Source organism: Equus asinus, chromosome 25 (genome assembly GCF_041296235.1).
Source record: "Equus asinus isolate D_3611 breed Donkey chromosome 25, EquAss-T2T_v2, whole genome shotgun sequence".
Lineage (NCBI taxonomy): Eukaryota > Metazoa > Chordata > Mammalia > Perissodactyla > Equidae > Equus > Equus asinus.
Window position 1 is genome coordinate 37,757,086 of NC_091814.1, and position 19,001 is coordinate 37,776,086.

Sequence of the window (19,001 nt, forward strand, 5' to 3'; positions counted from 1 at the left end):
GGTCCAGGGAGGATAAATTTAGGTGGATAAGTTTAGAATACAATATTGTCTTGTTAGGGGGAGAGGGACTATTTTTAGGTTAAAAAATCTACTGATATCCTGCAAAATATGGTCTGTGATCAATTTACCCTTTCAAAAGAAGGAAAAGAACATATATACTGGGTACAGGGCAAAATCCAGGCAATGGTACACATTTTACAGAATTTAAAGCAATCAATTCTTCACATAACTTTTCAACCAATTCCCACAGTTAAAGAAAATGGAGAGTGGTCTAGAGTTCTATATGGGTGTATTTGCTCACTTGTTAAGAGTTGAATTACTAACCTGGGATAATATTGTTATTGAAGGTCCATGTTAACTTGGGCAATGGAATACCAGTTGCTTTACAGTTTAGTCGCAGCTGTTCTCCTTTATTTAGTGACACGTCTCCAGGAAGTTCAGTAAAAGTGGGGAGAACATGTACAGTCAGGCTGACAGTGTGTGTATCCTCACCTGCAGCATTGTTAGCAACACAGGTGTAGGTGCCAGAATCCTCCGGCTTAAATAAAAAAAAAAAATCATAGGGCTTAAAATGACATAATCTTACACCATATTACATCAAATATATAAAATTGTATAGCTTGGTCCCCAAAGGAGCACTCTTATTTGAAGACAGTTTAAATTTCCACCTCGTAGTCTGAACCATCTGGCTAGATTTTGCAGAACATAATTGAAAATGTATAAGAGTTTAAACAAAAGCCAATACCTTTCAGAACTATAGCATTTTATAGTAGTAAGGGCTCAGAAAACTTTAGATTCTAAAATTTACGAAACATCAAGTGTACTGCTGCTCTGCAATGTACTAATAAAGAACAAATAATTCCAAAGGATGCTGGTAGCATCCTCTCCAGGTAATGTGGCACCAAAGACCACGAAAACTGTCAAAGGAAATGGCAAGAGTAAGAGCAACACTACCTGCAATTCTGAAGTTTCATTTGCTAAATCGATGGCCATCCATGGCACTCATCTTACTAGATGTATTGGTGGCATTTAACACAATTATGACTCCTTCTCTTTGAAACCATGTCTTCCCTTGGCTTTCAGGACACCCCATTCCCCTAGTTTCCTTCCTACCTCACTGGTTGCTCTTTTTCCATCTCCTTTTGCTGGCTTCTCCTCAGCATTAACATCTTAATGTTGACAAGTGAGAGGGTTCAGTCCTTGGTCCTCTTTTCTTCTCTATCTGCACTCAATTCCTTGGTGATCTCATCCAGTCTTATGGCTTTAGATACTATCTATATGCTGATGAGTACCAGTACATTCAACCCAGATCTTTCTTCCAAACTCCAATTATGTTGAACTTTTCATTCCAACTCTCTGCTTGGATGTCTAAAAGACAGCTCAAACTCATGTCCGAAACTGAACTCCCAATTTCCCCTTCCTTGTTCTATCTGTAGCCTTCACCATCTCAGTTGATGGTTATTTTGTCCTTCTGGTTGTTCATGGCTTTGTTCTCTGATGTTTGAGTCATCATTTACTCTTTTCTTTCTCATACACTACTAGCAATGTAACTAGGAAATCTAGCTTCAAAGTATATGCAAAATCCAACTACTTCTTACCTGTTCTCTGCTAACATTCTGCTTTGAGTCCTATAATCTCTCATCTGTCTCCAGACCATCTTCCCAACAGATTGCTCTGCTTCTAAATTTGCCTCCCTACCATCTATTCTCATCCCAATAGCCAACGTAATATTGCAAAAACATAAGGCGGATAACATTGCTCCCCTGCTCAAAACCTGCAATGGATTCTGGTTTTACTCAAAGTAAAAGGAGGCAAAATTGTTATAATGATGTACAAGACACTTCATGATCTGGCCTCCATTTTTCTCTGACTTTCTCCTTTCTCTTTTCATTCTTTTTCTTTGTTTCACTGGCTTCCTGTTTCTCAAATACATCAGGAATGTTCCCAACTTAAGTTCTTTGCACCAAATCTCTGTTTGTGGGAGGGGGGATGGCAGGGCGGAGGGCATCTGAGTTTTCTCTGGCTGGAATGCTTCTTCCTCAAATATTGGCTTGGCTAACTCATTTCCTTCAAGTTTGGCTCAAATGTCACGTTCCCAAAGGGTACTTACTCCGAGTATCTAAAAATGTAACCTGCAGCCCTCCAACTCCTGATCCCCTTTATCCTGTTCTTCTTTTCTTTACATTTCAGTTATCTCCTTCTGACTTCTTGTATACATTGTTTATTATCTTTATTGTTTATCTTCCTCCTCTAGAAATAAACGCTAGGAGGGCAAAGATTTTTGATACTTTTGTTCCCTGATGCATAAATCAGTGCTGGTCACAGAGAAGGTGCTCAATAAATATTTGTTGAATTAGTGATTGAATGCTTCTGTGTGCATTAAGGCTCATATCACAGACTTTTTCTTTTCTTTCAACAAGTTTAAGAATACATTTTTTTTTGCATCGAAGCATCAAAGAATTCACTGGAAATGTAGCATAAAAACTGTAACTATTCATTAGAGACACAAGCTAAATTTGGTTGGTTGCATGCTAATTTTTTTAAAAAAATGCAAACAGGAATAAATCATATTGCCTGTACAGCCACCCCAGTGCAATACCACTTAGCTGTTCTTAGATTCCCAGATTATGACAACTAAAGTTTAAAATCAAGGATCTTACGGAAGTGAAGCATTTCAAAATCTGGATTGCACATACTATCACTTGTGTCCTTCATCTGGTATTTACAAGCTACCTTACTCTTGACGTTTTTTTACTGTATCTGAGTCATTGTCTCACTAAAAGTCTAAACTTCTCTTTTCTCATTTAATTCCTTCAAGTCCATAACTGTGATTGAGGGGCCAAATTCAACATGCCTGAACCTGGGAGTAACCCCCACTAAAGATCTTTACCAGCTTAAACAAACAAACAAATTCATCCTTATTTCATCAATTCTAAAATTCACATCTTTAACTTTTAATATCTCTGAAATTAGGGTACAACTTAAAAATTGATAGTCTTCTGTAGCTCTTGACTGTATTTTTTTCTTCCTTCGTGGTACATAAAATAATGCATCATGCAATTGATGGAAACTTAGATTTGAATAAACACAATTTTTGCTGGTGCGCGTGACTGACTTAGAGTCTAGGCACAGAGCCTATTGTTAGAGCTTTTATCTGGTAATCCCAGAAGTCTGGCTAATGAGTGAAATTATACTATAACATGAAGGTGATCAATCTTAACATCATTTTAATCTGTTCAAATGTAATTCCACGAAGGTTTTGTAGTGAAATTTGGGCATTTTGATGGTAATGAAAGGGAATAACATGCACCAAAGCTCTGAAAGTGGTTCATATTTTAATCATGTTTATCATTCAGTGCCAAGAGTTGCTATTCTCAAACCACACAATTTTTTAAAAAGTCCTGTGGTGTGCATAGATACAGATTCCTCTTCAAGTGGGCTACCAATCGAAAATGGAGATGCTTCTGATAGCTACTATTCTGCAGACTGGACAAGCACCACCCAAGAATATTCAAAAACCTCAATGGGCATAGATCCCTAAAGCTTCAGCTTCCTTGTCTGTGATTAGAAAGGGTTATAGAAAAAACCTGAAAAAAGCAAAAACCTGCTTTTTGTATTTGCTTAATAATACACGAAACATTCTTACATCTCCACTTTTCTAATCATTCCCATACATGGTTAGGAGCACGGATCATAACAGAGGCACTTAGAATTTTTCCTTTAAACACAGATTTCCACAAAAATAAAATAATTTTAGACGAAGGTCATTTATGAGTTTCTACTATCTGTTAGACACTATTCTTAGAACTGGGACATAAAATTAATTACGCTTAAAATTAATTTTTGACCTTAATCTATAAGAGTATTTTTCTTTCATTAGTGAAGAATATATTACCAAGCTAAATTACTAAAACTAAAAAAGCGAATTAACAATCTGGCTTAATGTATCTATTCATCCCTACTAAACTTACCACAACACTTTCCAGAATGAGTTCTCCATAGGGTTCAACAGTGTATTTTCCTAACAAGTTAGCTAGAAGAACATTGTCTTTTTTCCAGTTAATCGATGGTGTGGGGATTCCATCAGCCAAGCATGAAAGAACGGCTTGTGAATTCTCGTTGACTGTGTAGTGTACTTCTGTATTTCGGATTCTAGGTGGTACTGTGAAATGTTTCAGAAAGATAGTCATTCAGGATGTTGAGTTCAATAATGTCTTTATTCACATTGAAAATCAACACACAAAACACTCTTTTGATGGTAATTTTTCTAGAAATACTAAAAAAACCTATTAAGACATTGATTTGTTTACTATGAAAGCAATCAATATTTTTGATGCTAGCAAGAATTCTAATGGATTTGCACTTGTTGAATATATTACAATCAATTTCTGAACAAACGACACGGAACTGGCTTGGAAGTCTTTTAGATTTTATTTGACTTCCTGACTTTTCCTTACTTGAGTTTCTTCTGCTTATTGCAGTGAAGTAAAACAAACCAAGAAGAGCAACAAAAAACAAAGATGCTGGGCCGGCCCAGTGGTGTGGTGGTTGGGTTTGCACACTCTGCTTCAGTGGCCCAGGGTTCACCAGTTTGGATCCTGGACACGGACCTATGCAGCGCTTATCAAGCCATACTGTGGCAGGTGTCCCACATATAAAATAGAGGAAGATGGGCATAGGTGTTAGCTCAGGGCCAATCTTCCTCAGCAAAAAAAGAGGAAGATTAGTGATGCATGTTAGCTCAGGGCTAATCTTCCTCAAAAAAAAAAAAAATGCTTCAATGGTTGTATAACTGCTGGATTTGTATCACACACATGTTGTGAGGACAAATTAATAAAAGTCACTAGTTTAAAACATTCACCCCATATTGAATATCACAAAGTGCCAAAGACAAAAATATTCATTGCAGTATTTCACTTGTCACAATAAATGCAAGTAAAACCAGGTCAAGACATTTAATTCAGCTTTTACACTGTCACAGAGGAAATTTTTATAGTGATTTGACAACTCCATGCATTGTAATACCAAATACTTCCTGTGCTCAAATTTTTTTGAACTGCAAAAATTTAGGCAATGTAGAAAGATCAACTGAATATTTTAGTGCACTAAGAAATACTTTAGCGGACTTGGAACTAATATATTTACTTCTAAAGAAAAGGCTTAAAAAGTATTAAGAATATTTGGCTCAAAAGGTAAAAATACCCTCTCTTCCCAAAACAAGGAATTTTGGAATTATTCAAACATATCAGTGAGAAATGGATCAATCTTAACGACGTTTTAAAAAGTGACAGGACAACCGTTGGTTTCAGCAAAAATTACTTTTTTTGATTATATGAGTAAATATACAAACATTATATAAATGATATAAATTAATAAACATTATAGGTAATACGGAAAACACAAACGTCTATTTTGCTGAATGGTACATCATAAATACTCAATTTATTTTTCACTAATTTTTGCTGTATTTTCACTATCTCCTTTATCCTGGTTTCCTTGGGGTTGATATTTCAATTTTGCCACTGGTTACAAAGTTGTAACATTAGCACATTTACTTCAATTTATTCTTTTTCAAAATGAAAAATTTAAGGCTATGACTTTATATTTGATTTTAGCTTTGGCTGCACACCACACATATGATATGTAGTGTCCTTAATTTTACTATTTTCTGAATAATCTAAAAATAAAAACATATTCTTTGACCTACTTGCTAGCTAGAATGGTATTTTTAAAAGTTTTTTTCTTTTTTTTTTTTTGAGGAAGATTAGCCCTAAGCTAACATCTGCTGCCAATCCTCCTTTTTTTGCTGAGGAAGACTGGCCCTGAGCTAAGATCCATGCCCATCCTCTAGTTTATATGTGGGACGCCTGCCACAGCATGGCTTAATAAGAGGTGCGTAGGTCTGTGCCCAGGATCCAAACCAGTGAACCCTGGGCTGCCCAAGTTGAGTGTGCAAACTTAACCATTATGTCACTGGGCTAGCTCCTAGAATGGTATTTTTTAAGTTGCCTGGGGTTGGGATTTTGGCATTAAAAGTTAGTTACACATTTCTAGCTTTACTGTATTGTAGGCAGGAATTGTCATCTATATTTTTCAGTCTTATTAACAGTTTCTTTGTTTTCAGCATATAGCCAATTTTGGTAAATTTTCTATAAAACCTTGAGAAGAAGGAGTATTATTTATTTGAAGCTAAAGGAGTAATGTGCATTGATTAGTTCAATTATATTAACTGAAAGCAGGTATAAACCAGGGAAAAAATTTGGAAAACCCATAATTGGTGATTTTAAATTTGGGCTAAATTATTTATTTATTCAATTAAAATGGTTTCTACTTGAAATTATCACTGTAACTATGAAGTGGTAGGAAATTCAAATACACCTGAAAGATAAAAAGCAGCTTTCACCAAATTTTTAAATAGAAAAAGCAGAAACTCATTATTAAAACAAGTTACCTCCGAAAATAGTAGCTGAAAACAGTCTAATTTGCTTATTGTTTCCTATCACTGATATTAATAGGTATTTTATCTTTAGTCTTAAAATATACCATTAACAACTAAAATATTTCAAAGGTGATGTTTATATACTTTGCTAGTTGTCTAAATATGAAGGAAAAAAAGGTATCTTTTTCTATTATAAAAACATGCCTATAAATATTTCGCTACTTTAATGAATCAAATAGAGCTCTAATTCTCATTAGGTTCACACTATATTTATAATGTAGGTCAGATGGTGATTAGTTTTGAGACAAGATGACTTGCAAGTTGAGAAGTAAAGCAGAAGAGTCATAAACAGAAATGGATTCCTTATAAGCCACAGTACAGATCTCAATAATCACAACATGAGGGGATTATTGGCAACACATTAAATACCCTGACTGTATTAACAAAATTTTTCCTTCTTTCTCACACTCATTTGTACACATACAAATAAACACAGCCTATGGAAATATTTGAAGGGCAAGTATACTTACACACCACACACCACAGACACATACACATACCACTTTAGATTAGTATTTTTGCATGGTTTTGATTTCCACCATATTTTTTCTCGGTGGTCTTTCCTCTTTGCCATAGTAAGGTAGCAGATTGAAATAATTTATGTTAAACGACCTACCGTGGACAGTGAGCCTGGTGCTTGTGCTGCTTGATCCTGCCACATTAGCTGCCATGCACGTGTACTGGCCAGTGTCATCAGGCTGAGCAAATGCTATTTGCAAAGCCCCAGAACTGAGGATGCGCTGGCGGATTGATTCCATAATTGCATGCCCATCTTTATGCCATGTAATATCAGGTGGTGGGAGGCCATCTGCCTCACATGGTAGCATGATGGGCTTATCCACAACAATGATATATTCTTTTGGATGCGGGCTAATGACTGGAGGAACTAAAAGATACAAAGTTTAAACCTCATCTTAAAAGCATGAAGGTTCCAATCACACGCTAAAGTATTACTCTAGCAAAGTGAAGTCACATTGATACGAAACAAAATCCCAGCTTTATCATATCATCATCAAAGGATCACTAGTTTATTTTCATTGGAAAAGAAAATTCATTGAGCCTATTTCAGAAAATTATTCTCTATGCAGTTAACATATGTAAATGACAATCCATTTTAAATAAGGATATAAACATACATTCATGAAGGATTGCATGTCTAGAAAATTTAGGCCGTGTTGACGGAGGCATTTCTTTAACATACATGTATTACGTAGTTCATTTCAGTTACTTAAACTTGCAGATTAGACCCTTTCAAGGCTTGGAAAGTATTCAACTGCTCAGAGACACTTTTACTCAAGCATTTCCTACAGTGCTCAGTGTCTCATATACAGTGGCCATATTTAACAAAGTATTACATGAATGAATGAATAAATGAATGGATCATGGAAAAGAATTATATAGACAAAACTCTTCCCACTTCAGAAAACTGTGGATTTCTCTTCCTACTTTTTATAACAGGTTGATTACCCCTTAGGTATTGGCCTGGATACTCTATCAAGCCAGAAAGACACTGTTAAATAATTATTAGAGAACAATCAAACACAAGGGAAGAACAACCAACCACAGCACACAAGAAAGGAAGGAGAGGGTGACCTCCCTGCCCCCACCCCAGTCAATGCAAGTCCAGAGACAGTGACAAGGTGCAGAAGACAATGACAGTAAAAATACCCCTTTAAGCACATGTAGACCCCCCCCAAAAATCCTCTGAAACATCTATCACTTACGCAAGAAAGCTTAGGAGAGAAACGAGACCAACAATATTCATTGTTACCACATGCTGACTAAGAAACAGAATCAGAAACAAGAGACCTCTGAGAACTCCACTGACCCAAGTAATGCCCCGTGCGTGGCAAGTCCCGGGGACCTAGAACTTTCTGCTGTGTCTCCACAGGATGCTGTGGAGAAATGGTCAACCACGTAGAGACCAAATTTTAGGGTGGTGAGAAACATAAAATCAACAAGTTGTGAAAAAAATATGAACAACCATGTTAAAATTATTTATATCAACCAAAATTATTTGGTTGGATTTGTGTTTGCCGTTATATATTGCATCTGCAAGGGGAGATTCCATTCAGAATTTTTCATGCCTCCAGAGCACACAATTATCTCTGGTAGCTTTTGGAATGTTGAAATGCTATTAGTTGTTTAATGTGTTTCTTTGTCCCATAATTGCTCATGTCAATAATTTTAATCAATTAGTGAAGGAAAAGGCCCTCATATGTGGAACTGTTCTTTTCTATGACCTCTATGTTGCCAAAACCAATGAATATTTCTTGGTCCTTATCCTAATTGACTTCTCACTTGCATTTACCACAGCTGTCCAGTCCCTTCTTGAAACACTCTCCTCTCCTAGCCTCCATGAATGTTCCTCTGTATCTCTGCCCTCTGCTTCGTATTCTTTTCCAGTGTCTTCTCTTTTCGCAGACTTCTAGACAATGCAGAGTCCCAGGGCTTTGTCCTTAGCTTTTCTCTGTCCAAATTCTCATCTGGTCTTGTGCATTGAAATATAGTGACTATTTCCAAATTTATATCTTAGACTATACTTCTCCCGTGAGCTCTGAATTCATAAATATTTATTGGACATCTCCACCAGGATTTCTAATAGTTTCCCACATCTAACAAGATTAAACAGAAATCATATTCTCCTTCTTCCAAAACCAGTTCCTCCCCTTGCATTCCCCCGTGGCATTCTCATCTACTCACTAGTTCAAGCCTCAAGCCCAGGAAACATCATTAACTCTTCACTTTTCCTAACTTTCCAAATATGGTTCCTCGGCATTCCTGGCAATTACACCTCCAAAAATATCTTGAATCCATCACTTTTTTCATTTACCCCTGCAACTCACACACCCACTCCCACTTGCAGCCAGACTATCACATAATGCCTGGAGGACTATAATAGTTCTCCAGCTCTAGCCTTGCCCTTTCTCTAAACCATTATCCACATAGCAGCAAAAGAGATCTTCCTAAAACCAAAGAAGGGTCTTGAAAGACTTCCCACTGCAAGAGAAGGAAATCTAACCTTCCTCTGGTCCTTTGGGCTCTCCATGCACGGGTCCTGCCTTCTTTTCTGACCTCCCTCACATTTTGCCAGCCTTCCTCTTATTCACCACTCTCTAGTCATCCTAATATGCTTCCTTTTTCACTCTTTCCTATCTTGGGGCCACTACACAAGCTGTCCTCTCTTCCTTGTATACTCTGCCACTTTTACATGGCTTATCCTAGCTCATCGTTCAGGTCTCAGCTTAAATGGTGTCCTCTCAGAGAAGCCTACATTAACTACTAATCTATACTGGTCCCCAGATTTCCCCATTATTCTCCATCTCAAACTTTTATTTTTCCTCTGCATAGCATTTGTCAGAATTTATAATTATTTCATTTATTTGGTAGTTTAGTTTTTTCCTTCTCCACATCATAAGGGAAAGATCATGTCTGTAATGCTCAATGTATTTCCACTTATTACCCCAATAAATACTTGTTGAAAAATACAAAGAAATTAGATTTACAGTCTTTAGATAACTGAGCTTTTCACTATAGCCATTAACTTACCAGAGGAAAATCACACTGTAAGGAAATTCAAAATCAGCTAATGCAAATTCAGTAGCTCAGAATCTATTTTTAGGTCACCTTTTCATTCATAAAAGCATGCATGTAAGATATGAAAATTAGATCAAGAAAATATCAGTTAAATGTGAAAAAAACCTCTGCTTCGTATTTAAAATATTTTTCCCATCAAGTTGGTTTAACTGTAATTATGATTTGTTTTGAAGCGGATATTACAATCCAGTGTTTTGTAATGTATCCAAAGTAGTATTATGGAGAGAATGGTTTTAAAAATCACCTTAAATATGTGCTACAATGAAATGGAGTACCAAACAGAGGTTCATAGAAGTTTAAAATATGATGAGATGCCTCAGTTTTCTTATACAAACAATGCAAAAAAATCTCCTAAAACATTAAACGTTACTCTTCCTAAGTGTAATGGAAAAAAAAATAAGATAATGTAAATTAAGAATGTTGATAGGGTCGGCCCTGTGGCATAGTGGTTAAGTTCCATATGCTCCGCTTCAGTGGCCTGGGTTCACCAGTTCAGATCCCAGGCACGGACTTATACCATGCATCAGCCATGCTGTGGCAGCAACCCACATACAAAATACAGGAAGACTGGCACAGATTTTAGCTCAGGGCTAATCTTCCTCAAGAAAAAAGAGGAAGATTGGCAACAGATGTTAGCTCAGGGCTAATCTTCCTCAGCAAAGAAGAAAAAGAAGAAGAAGAAGAATATTGAGAACTGTGTAGCATCATTATTTTAGATATAGGAATTTTGGTATACACTGTTACATGCATCTTTGCCATGAAGACATAGAGATTTATTATCTACATACCTTGGACATTTAACTTGATTTTGCCCAAGGCTGTACCAGCTGGATTCTGAGCCACACACATGTAAGTACCAGCATCCTCTCGGACAGCTCTGGAGATCTGCAAGCCACCACTAGGAAGAACTGCATGGCTTTTGCCTACATCACAGTTACAAAAGCAGAGTGAGAAGAATTTATATTTTCATTAAAAAAAATCATACTGACTTCTGAATCATAAAACACTGATTTGCCATGGTTTTCTAGATAGAAACAGATGTAGGTACCTGAAGTGATGACATTAATGCCTTCTTTTTGCCAAGTAATGAAAGGACTGGGTGTCCCTGTTGCTTGACATGGTAACAAAATGGGATTATTTAGAATGACGTCTAGTTCACTTGGCTGAGGCTGAATGGCTGGAGGCTCTATAAGAACCAATCAACAGAAACAAGCAATGATACAGTTAGTAGAAGAAATCTCTACAGTAGTCATGAGGTTATACATGCCCAAATTCAGGGACCAGCCCTGTGGCCTAGTGCTTAAGTTCGGTGCGTTCCACTTTGGCGGCCCAGGCTTAGTTCCTGGGCGCGGACCTACACCACTCATTGGCAGCCACACTGTGGTGGCAATCCACATATGAAATATGGGAAGACTGGCACAGATGTTAGCTCAGGGCGAACTGTCCTCCAGCTAAAAGAGGAAGATTGGCAACAGATGCTAGCTTAAGGAGAATCTTCCTCAGGAAAAAAAAAATGCTCAAATTCATTATTTCAAAATATTAGGGATTTGATGTCGCAGGGAAAAGAGAATATTGGCCATACTACATTTTTTGAGTTTTGCTACTATAGCCAGTTTCCATAAGAACTCCATTAGAAAACTATAGGCAGCAACAGATTATAAAAATTCAGGAAGAAAAATAATTTGGGGGGTGTTCTGTGTGGTTTGTCACCTGTGTGTTTTCCTTAGTCTACTGAAGAATAACTACCAGGCTTTCACATCCCCAAGATATTACCATGGTTCATAGCTCTAGACAGTACCACCTTTCAAGAACAAACATGACGTAAGAAAAAAGCAATAAACAACAAGCTTTTAATGAGTAAATAACCTTACATACCCTGGACGTGAAGGGTCACATGTCGATGTGCAGAACCAGCTGCATTCCTGGCGACACAAGTATATCTTCCAGCATGGTTTAGTTGAGTGGCAAATATTTCAATTGCTCCTAAAAAGGAAGCATACTGCATCCCTGTTTTCCTGGTTCAATAACTGTCTCTTTGGTTTTCGTGTTTTCGTCCCCACAGCACAGTGGTGCTTGGCTGATATTCATACTTGTACCCCCTGAAGTGCCTAGCACAGTACTTTTTTATTATCATTAATAATTTTATTGAGGCAAAATTTACATATGGTGAAGCCCACCCATTTAAATGCACAATTCAATGATTTTTGGTATAGTTACAGAGTTGTGCAATCATCACCACAATCTAATTCTAGAATATTTCCATTACTCCCAAAAGAAACCTCATCCAATTTACACTCACTCTTCACTCCCAACCCCAGCCCTAGGCAATGACTAATCTACTTTCTGTCTCTATTTATTTACCTTTTCTGAACATTTCACATAGATAGAATCACACAGAAGTCTTTTGTGTCTGACTTCTTTTACTGTGAGCAGCTTTTGAATTTCATCTGTTGTAGCATGGGTCAATGTTTTTTTCTATTCTATTGCTAAGTAGAATTCCAATGTGTGGATAGGCCACATTTTGTTTATCCATTCACCAACTGATGGACAGTTGAATTGCTTCTATTTTTTGGTTATTGTGAATAATGCTGTATGAACATTTGCATACAAGTCTTTGTCTGAACATGTTTTCATTTCTCATGGGCAGATACCTAGGAGTGGAGTTGCTGGGTCATATGGTAACTCTGTTTAACATTTTGAGAAAGTTCCAAACTGTTTTTAGCACAACACTTTGTGCTGAAGGTTAGTTAATTTATATTTTACAGTTTTAATTGCTACCAATCTATACAGGTTTCTGAGATAGCCAAAACATTTTGCTTTGAAAGCCAAGCCTCATCCTGAGAACAAATCTTCCATTATTTCCCTTCTACTGAAGAAATAAACAAATTCTCTTAGAATAATATGCACACACTCATGAATGCCTAGAATGTTAGTTGCTACTTTATCTCCAGTGTAATTCCCGAGCACAGGATGAATTTTCAGAAACACCAATGTGAATCACCTATATTTTCATTTAGATGAATTATTTTTTCTCTTCAATACAATAAACTTTCCAATACTAAATTTTACAAATGATGGCTACTACTATCCTCAAAAATTAACCATCATAGCACTTGTTTCCCTTACCTGCTAAATTATAAAATCCTTGAATGCAAGAACTCTGTCTTAATTTTATATCCTCAGAAACTTAGTGGAGTATATAGCCTATTTTAGGCATTAAATATTTAAGTGAACGGACATTCTCTTGAGCCAATGGCAGAAGTGTGGTTCACTCAAAGGCAACCCGCGAACTTGCTAAACCTTCTGTTTAGTAAATATGCTCATAAAATTCCAGTGCTCATGCTTATTTTTCTCAGATCAGTCTTAGATATTATTTATTACTTTATTTTCAGACTTTTCTTCCTCTTCCTTTTCCTAGTTCCCCTTTCCACTCTAACTGCATTTTTTCCCAGATGCCTAAGTCCAGGAATGCAGATGTATGTTATTCTTTTATTGTGGTGTAACAAAAAGCCAGGCAAGGTCATCCATTAATAATTAATCCAATCAATAGATGTTTAATCACTGAGCTTGATCTTACCTGAGGACAGAATTCTGTAGCCATCTCCCCGGGGAAGCAGTCTTATACCATTTTTCATCCAGTGAATTGAGGGAAATGGAACTCCTGAAGCAGTGCAGCTAATTACTGTTGGGGCGTGTTTGGTTACTAGAAAGTCCGTAGGCTCGTCAGCTATGGACGGTGGAACTAAAGCAACAATAACAACAAAAGGAAAACAAACTACATGTTTCTAACCCTTACAGATTTCCAAAGCCTTACCATACATCATTCTCTTTCTACACTGAAAGTGAATATTAGGTAAGTAGAAAAGGAAGCCCCCTTACGCAGTAGTGAAACGATGAACTAATATCATTATAAAAACTTTCAATCCATGTTCTAAGCCACTTCTACCTTGGACAGTGAGATCCACAGTTCTCTTATCCTCTCCAGCATCATTTGTCACAGTGCACTCATAGGTCGCAGTGTCATCCACAGAAGGGGAAATAATGACTAGTGAACCTGAAGAAAGGAGCCTAGAAGACAGATTTCAAAGCAATGAGTACTACTGTACATCAGTTTTCATAAATGTTTCCAGTTGGTTCAACATGGTACCATGTTGTGAATTGAGGGAAATGGAACTCTTTCTTCACATTAAAATGAGCATCATTTCTTTGACACTTCGTGTATCAGACTTTAAGTTTATATGGCAGTGGGTTAATGGGGACTCAACGTTGACATTGACAGGGAGCAGCTGGGTGGAAGGATTGTCTGAAGAAGGAATCTTGAATTTTCTGAATGTTATATCATGATCCAACATGCTCTCCCAGGAGAAATACAGTGCAATGAGCACACTGATGATAGCCACTGTTTACTGAGCATCAGATACATTCTCAGCATCATCTAAAATACTTCACATAAGTTATCTCTAAATTTCACAATAACTTTGACAGATGGGTAACTACAAGTCTGTCTGTCCTGCACCTTTCCCTACTTCACATGTCTCCTTACACATGTTGGGTAACTTGGAGATGCATAGTACATACATTGGTAAGTCTTATCCTTAACTTCTAACCAATTCAAAACTGAAGCGATCTGGATCACTTGAAATGTTTAGGAGGTTTAGTATATACACATATATCGTTTAAAGTAAATTTAAATAAGAATATCTATTTTCTTAATTCAAATTGTGTACTAATAGAATAGAAATGATTTGATTTAGTGGGAACATATTTGACATGCTTTTTTATTCAAGGGCATTGCACATTTTCCAAATAGTCCATACTTCCAAGTCCCTAAGCTCCCAATGCCAAAAGATTAAAAGAGTGAGAAAGGGAGAGAAGCAAAGGATTTCAAGTGAAACACTCTTAGTTTCATACTTCCTGATGTATCAGAATTGATTTTTGTCAAAGTAAACCTACAAGAACATTTGTTTTTAGTGCAACGGCAAATCCTTCAACAAGATATCTATTAACTTAATTGAGATTCAAGAAATGATGTTCACCTAAAGCAACAGAAATTCCTAGTGATTTAAAAGTTAGACTTTAAAAAACATACCCTGTCATATTATGAGCTATAGTAGCAAAGCCGGAGGAATGCAAAAAATTGCAGAAAATGCTGTTTTTCCTTCCCACACATGCTGCCAAATACGTCAGTTGTATTTCAAGGTATAAAATTTGATTTTTATTCTACAACTAAAGCTTGCATTATTTTTACAGAATAGTTTTACTTTTATAACAAATGATATTTTCATCCTTTTTCTTTATAAAATTCCAAAAAGTGCTTAAAAAATAAAGCCGAATAGAAATCTCATCCTGTAGACCTCACTGACAGACATCCACAGGGCTTATGGCTAGAAAGGCTGCACCTACAGTTCAGAAGAGGACTACAGGTTGAAAGATGAATTTCATACTAAGAAAAAAATATACTCTCAACACGCTAGCTGATTCTTCATACTTTATATATTTGCAGTCCCCATGGATAGAACTAAAATGTTAATTCTTTTAAAAATGTTTGTAAATAGGTGACATTTTTAAATTAAATTATTCCTTACCTGTATGAATTCTGATTTTGATCCACATTAAGAAGATGCCCATTTTTTCTCCAGTTGATTGATGGTTTTGGTATCCCAGTAGCCTCACAAGCCAGAGTAGTTTGAACGTTTACTGTCACGGTTATGTTGGTAGGACCCAGAGCAATAGATGGAGGAACTGAAACAAAGGCATCAGGTAAGAGGGAAACACATTCAGCAAATGTGAAGTATTTCTGCTGAATTGAAACTAATCGTTGGTAACTTGCTTCGTAGTTATGAACAAAACAAGGCTCTGTGAATTTAAATTAGTGTTGTGATGACGCCATCCATAATGAGGAGAAAATATGGTTCTTGACTATTCATAATATAGTATAATAAACATTTCAATAGCCCTGGATGTCAAAGTTTTTATGATCTCACTGGTTTAGGCTATCAAAGAACATTTCACCCAAAGGTTGGATGTTGTTCACAAAAATATATTTACCATGGACCTGTAAATCTATTCTCTTGCGGTCTGTTCCAGCAGCATTGGTGGCCATACACAAATATCGCCCAGTATCAGTGACATGTGCTGACTGGATATGAAGGAATCCATTTTTCAAGATGGAGTACCTATAAGACAAGTGAAGTCCCCTGAGTCAGCCTTTTCTGATTATTCACAGTTTGACTGAGAGCATTTTTAAAGATTTAGTTAAATCCATTTTGAGTCTTTTTCCTGCTTTAGAAATTTACAATGCCCTTGCTGGAAAAAAAGGATATTCTGCAAAGGTGCAAAGCAGATGGGCTTCTGATCTTGGATGGATTATAATCATTATGTTTTGGATACAGCCTTAGGAATTATGCTTTTAAAATACTATATTTTGATTCTCGTATTAAGATGAGCAGACTAATTCTAAACATAACGAGACAAAAATAATGCCTTGGAAAAAAGATTTGAAGATTTATATTTCAGTTCTTACAGTATTTTTCATCCCCTTCCAGCACTGTTACCTCACATGACTCCCAGATAGAACAGCTCCATCCTTTCTCCATGTTATCCTCGGGGTTGGCACACCTTCAGCAAAGCATTCCAACACAGCTGACTTATTTAAGTGAATGACAAGACTCTGGGGGCCACTCCTTATGTTTGGAGGAACTGCGCAAGAGATGCATGTGGAAAACTTCATTTATATTAACAACATGGCCCGAACTAAGACTCTGAAGAGGTAATGCAAGGTGAGCTTTGAGTCAAATGTATAGCTTTGCCTACGGCTAATTCAGGTTAGTATAAACAGAATTGGGGTTTAATTCCAAAAGTCTTTCTACAGATACTTTGTATTTAAAAATAAAGACTACATGGGGGAAGATGACTTTAAATCTCTGATATGGTGTGTGAAATCTGGCTTTCCATAAGAGAGGCTTGAATAAAAATCAGCTCTGGTCTGATGCAAATTAAAGATGATATTTCTTATTTCTCTTTGGCCAAATAATCGTCAAAGAATGTTAACACTGGAACAACTTCACTTTAAATAAAGAACAGAAAGTGCACTGTCTTAACAAAAAGCACATCTGTGATTAATCATGTAAGTCTCAGAGCATGTATTTTTTAATCATTGAGTTCACATGGGAACAGTATTAGAGATATTAGTTGTATGGGTCACCTAACATCCTGTAAAGTTTCATTTATTAAAAATCCAAAGGAATTGTTTTGGGGGAAAGTTTGTATCATCTTGCTGAAATTTGACGAATTTTAGTGTTTAGATTTTATATTTGAGAAATTACATTCCTATGGCCTAGTCTCTCCCTAGCACATATATACGCAAACGTCAGCATCAATAAAGGTGAACTAAGGAACGGGCCACTTGTCATCTGGAGATTGAGCACATTAACTTCCTGAATGGGTCTAATCGGAATGACACAAAACATCAGGATGTGCTGATAACAACTGGACATATAGTATTCTCTAAGAGAGAGTAATGTATCTTTTACCATTATTTTTTAAATCAAGTATAATACAAATACTACATATTTTCTTTTTCAAAAGAAATAAGATAACCCCAAGAATTCAATTAGTACGCTCAAAAAAAAAAAAAAAGGGTTAAAAGGTTATCACCCCTGTGAATGCCCTTGGCTAAATTTTTAAATTGTCAAACAACGATTAATTTTTCTTACCGTTGACAGTGACAATAAATTCTCTGGTAGTCTTTCCTGCAATGTTGCTGGCAACACAGGTATAATTGGCTGTATCACCTAGATCTGCGTTATTAATTTGCAAGTATCTCCCTCCAGATAGGATTCGTACTCGAGGGGTTGCCTGGATTTAGCAAGTAAAATTTACCATTAAAATGTCAGGAAAGGGGAATAAAATATTACTTTACAACGTCAAAGTAACTATAGTGAACTGTAGAGTGCGTGTCTTCTAGTATGCTCTGTCTGCCCCCTCCCCATGCCCCCATTATCCTGGTATCAAAAACTCTTAGGAACTATTTCTCTATGTGTGGTTAAGGAAGGGCACAATCAGTGTCCCCAGTTCTCCCGGCCACAATGATCTACTCGAGGATGGGCAGGTGACTGAAGTCAGGCCCATCAGAGCCCTCTGCAGGACTCTGCTGTTAGTGTTGGGGAATAAGGCATGCTCTTTTTACTGGAATCACTGGTAGTGAGGATGACATAAGCCTGGCGGCGGTCTTATCACCACGTGGGACAGCCTGCTTTGAATCTAAGACAAAGAAAACAGAGCGGAGATTTGGAGAAAGGACACAGATGTTTGATTACATGATCATAGACTCTAAATCTAGTAACGCCTAAAGCCCAAGTTCACCAATTTCGGCAGCTAATAAATACCTTTTTTTTTTTTCATATAAGTTGGTTTGAGTTGGAATTCTGTCACTTAGAACTGAAAGCTTTCTGACTAATAAATTCACTTTGGTTATCTTGTAGGAAACAATTATTCTTTAACATTTTTTAAATAGGTGAATAAATGATTTTAGTCTATAAATATTTGTTAAGCATTTATTTTGTGTCCAGGCATGGGACCAAGAATTATGAAAATATAGAGACAATGAAATCTAATCTCTGCTATAAAGTCGAATAGGGGAAATACATGCAAACAAATAATTTTGCATAAATTAAAATGCATGATGTTCAAAATCAGTAAAAAAATGCCAGGTAGCATCAAAAGCTGATATTTTCTGGTTGTGCCTAAGATGGAAGTACTTCAGGAAGAGCCCAGATAAAATTTTTCTACCATATGGGCTCTTTCTTAGGTAGATATATATTTCTAGCGAAAAAAGGTGTTCACACAAAAATATGCAATTCAGGTCCATTTATTTTAAAAGCCCATACATTTTCTCTAGGCCCTT

The 19,001-nt window shown here is 36.6% G+C and overlaps 1 protein-coding gene across 8 annotated transcripts in view; it reads right to left on the bottom strand.

The window, feature by feature from the left end:
• Positions 1-19,001, bottom strand: part of HMCN1 (hemicentin 1) — a 436,035-nt gene that overhangs the window by 56,964 nt on the left and 360,070 nt on the right. For all 8 annotated transcript variants that reach the window (XR_011498041.1, XR_011498040.1, XR_011498042.1 and 5 more), the window contains 12 exons: positions 17,812-17,953; positions 16,651-16,795; positions 16,145-16,272; positions 15,682-15,838; positions 14,043-14,164; positions 13,674-13,838; positions 11,972-12,079; positions 11,145-11,282; positions 10,885-11,019; positions 7,116-7,385; positions 3,972-4,162; positions 325-538 (listed from right to left, as the gene is read on the bottom strand). Coding sequence is in view for 5 of the 8 variants with exons in the window: in XM_044757668.2 (XP_044613603.2) it covers positions 325-538; positions 3,972-4,162; positions 7,116-7,385; positions 10,885-11,019; positions 11,145-11,282; positions 11,972-12,079; positions 13,674-13,838; positions 14,043-14,164; positions 15,682-15,838; positions 16,145-16,272; positions 16,651-16,795; positions 17,812-17,953 (1,915 nt within the window). In the remaining 3 variants the exon portion in view is untranslated. The remainder of the gene's footprint in view (positions 1-324; positions 539-3,971; positions 4,163-7,115; positions 7,386-10,884; positions 11,020-11,144; positions 11,283-11,971; positions 12,080-13,673; positions 13,839-14,042; positions 14,165-15,681; positions 15,839-16,144; positions 16,273-16,650; positions 16,796-17,811; positions 17,954-19,001) is intronic.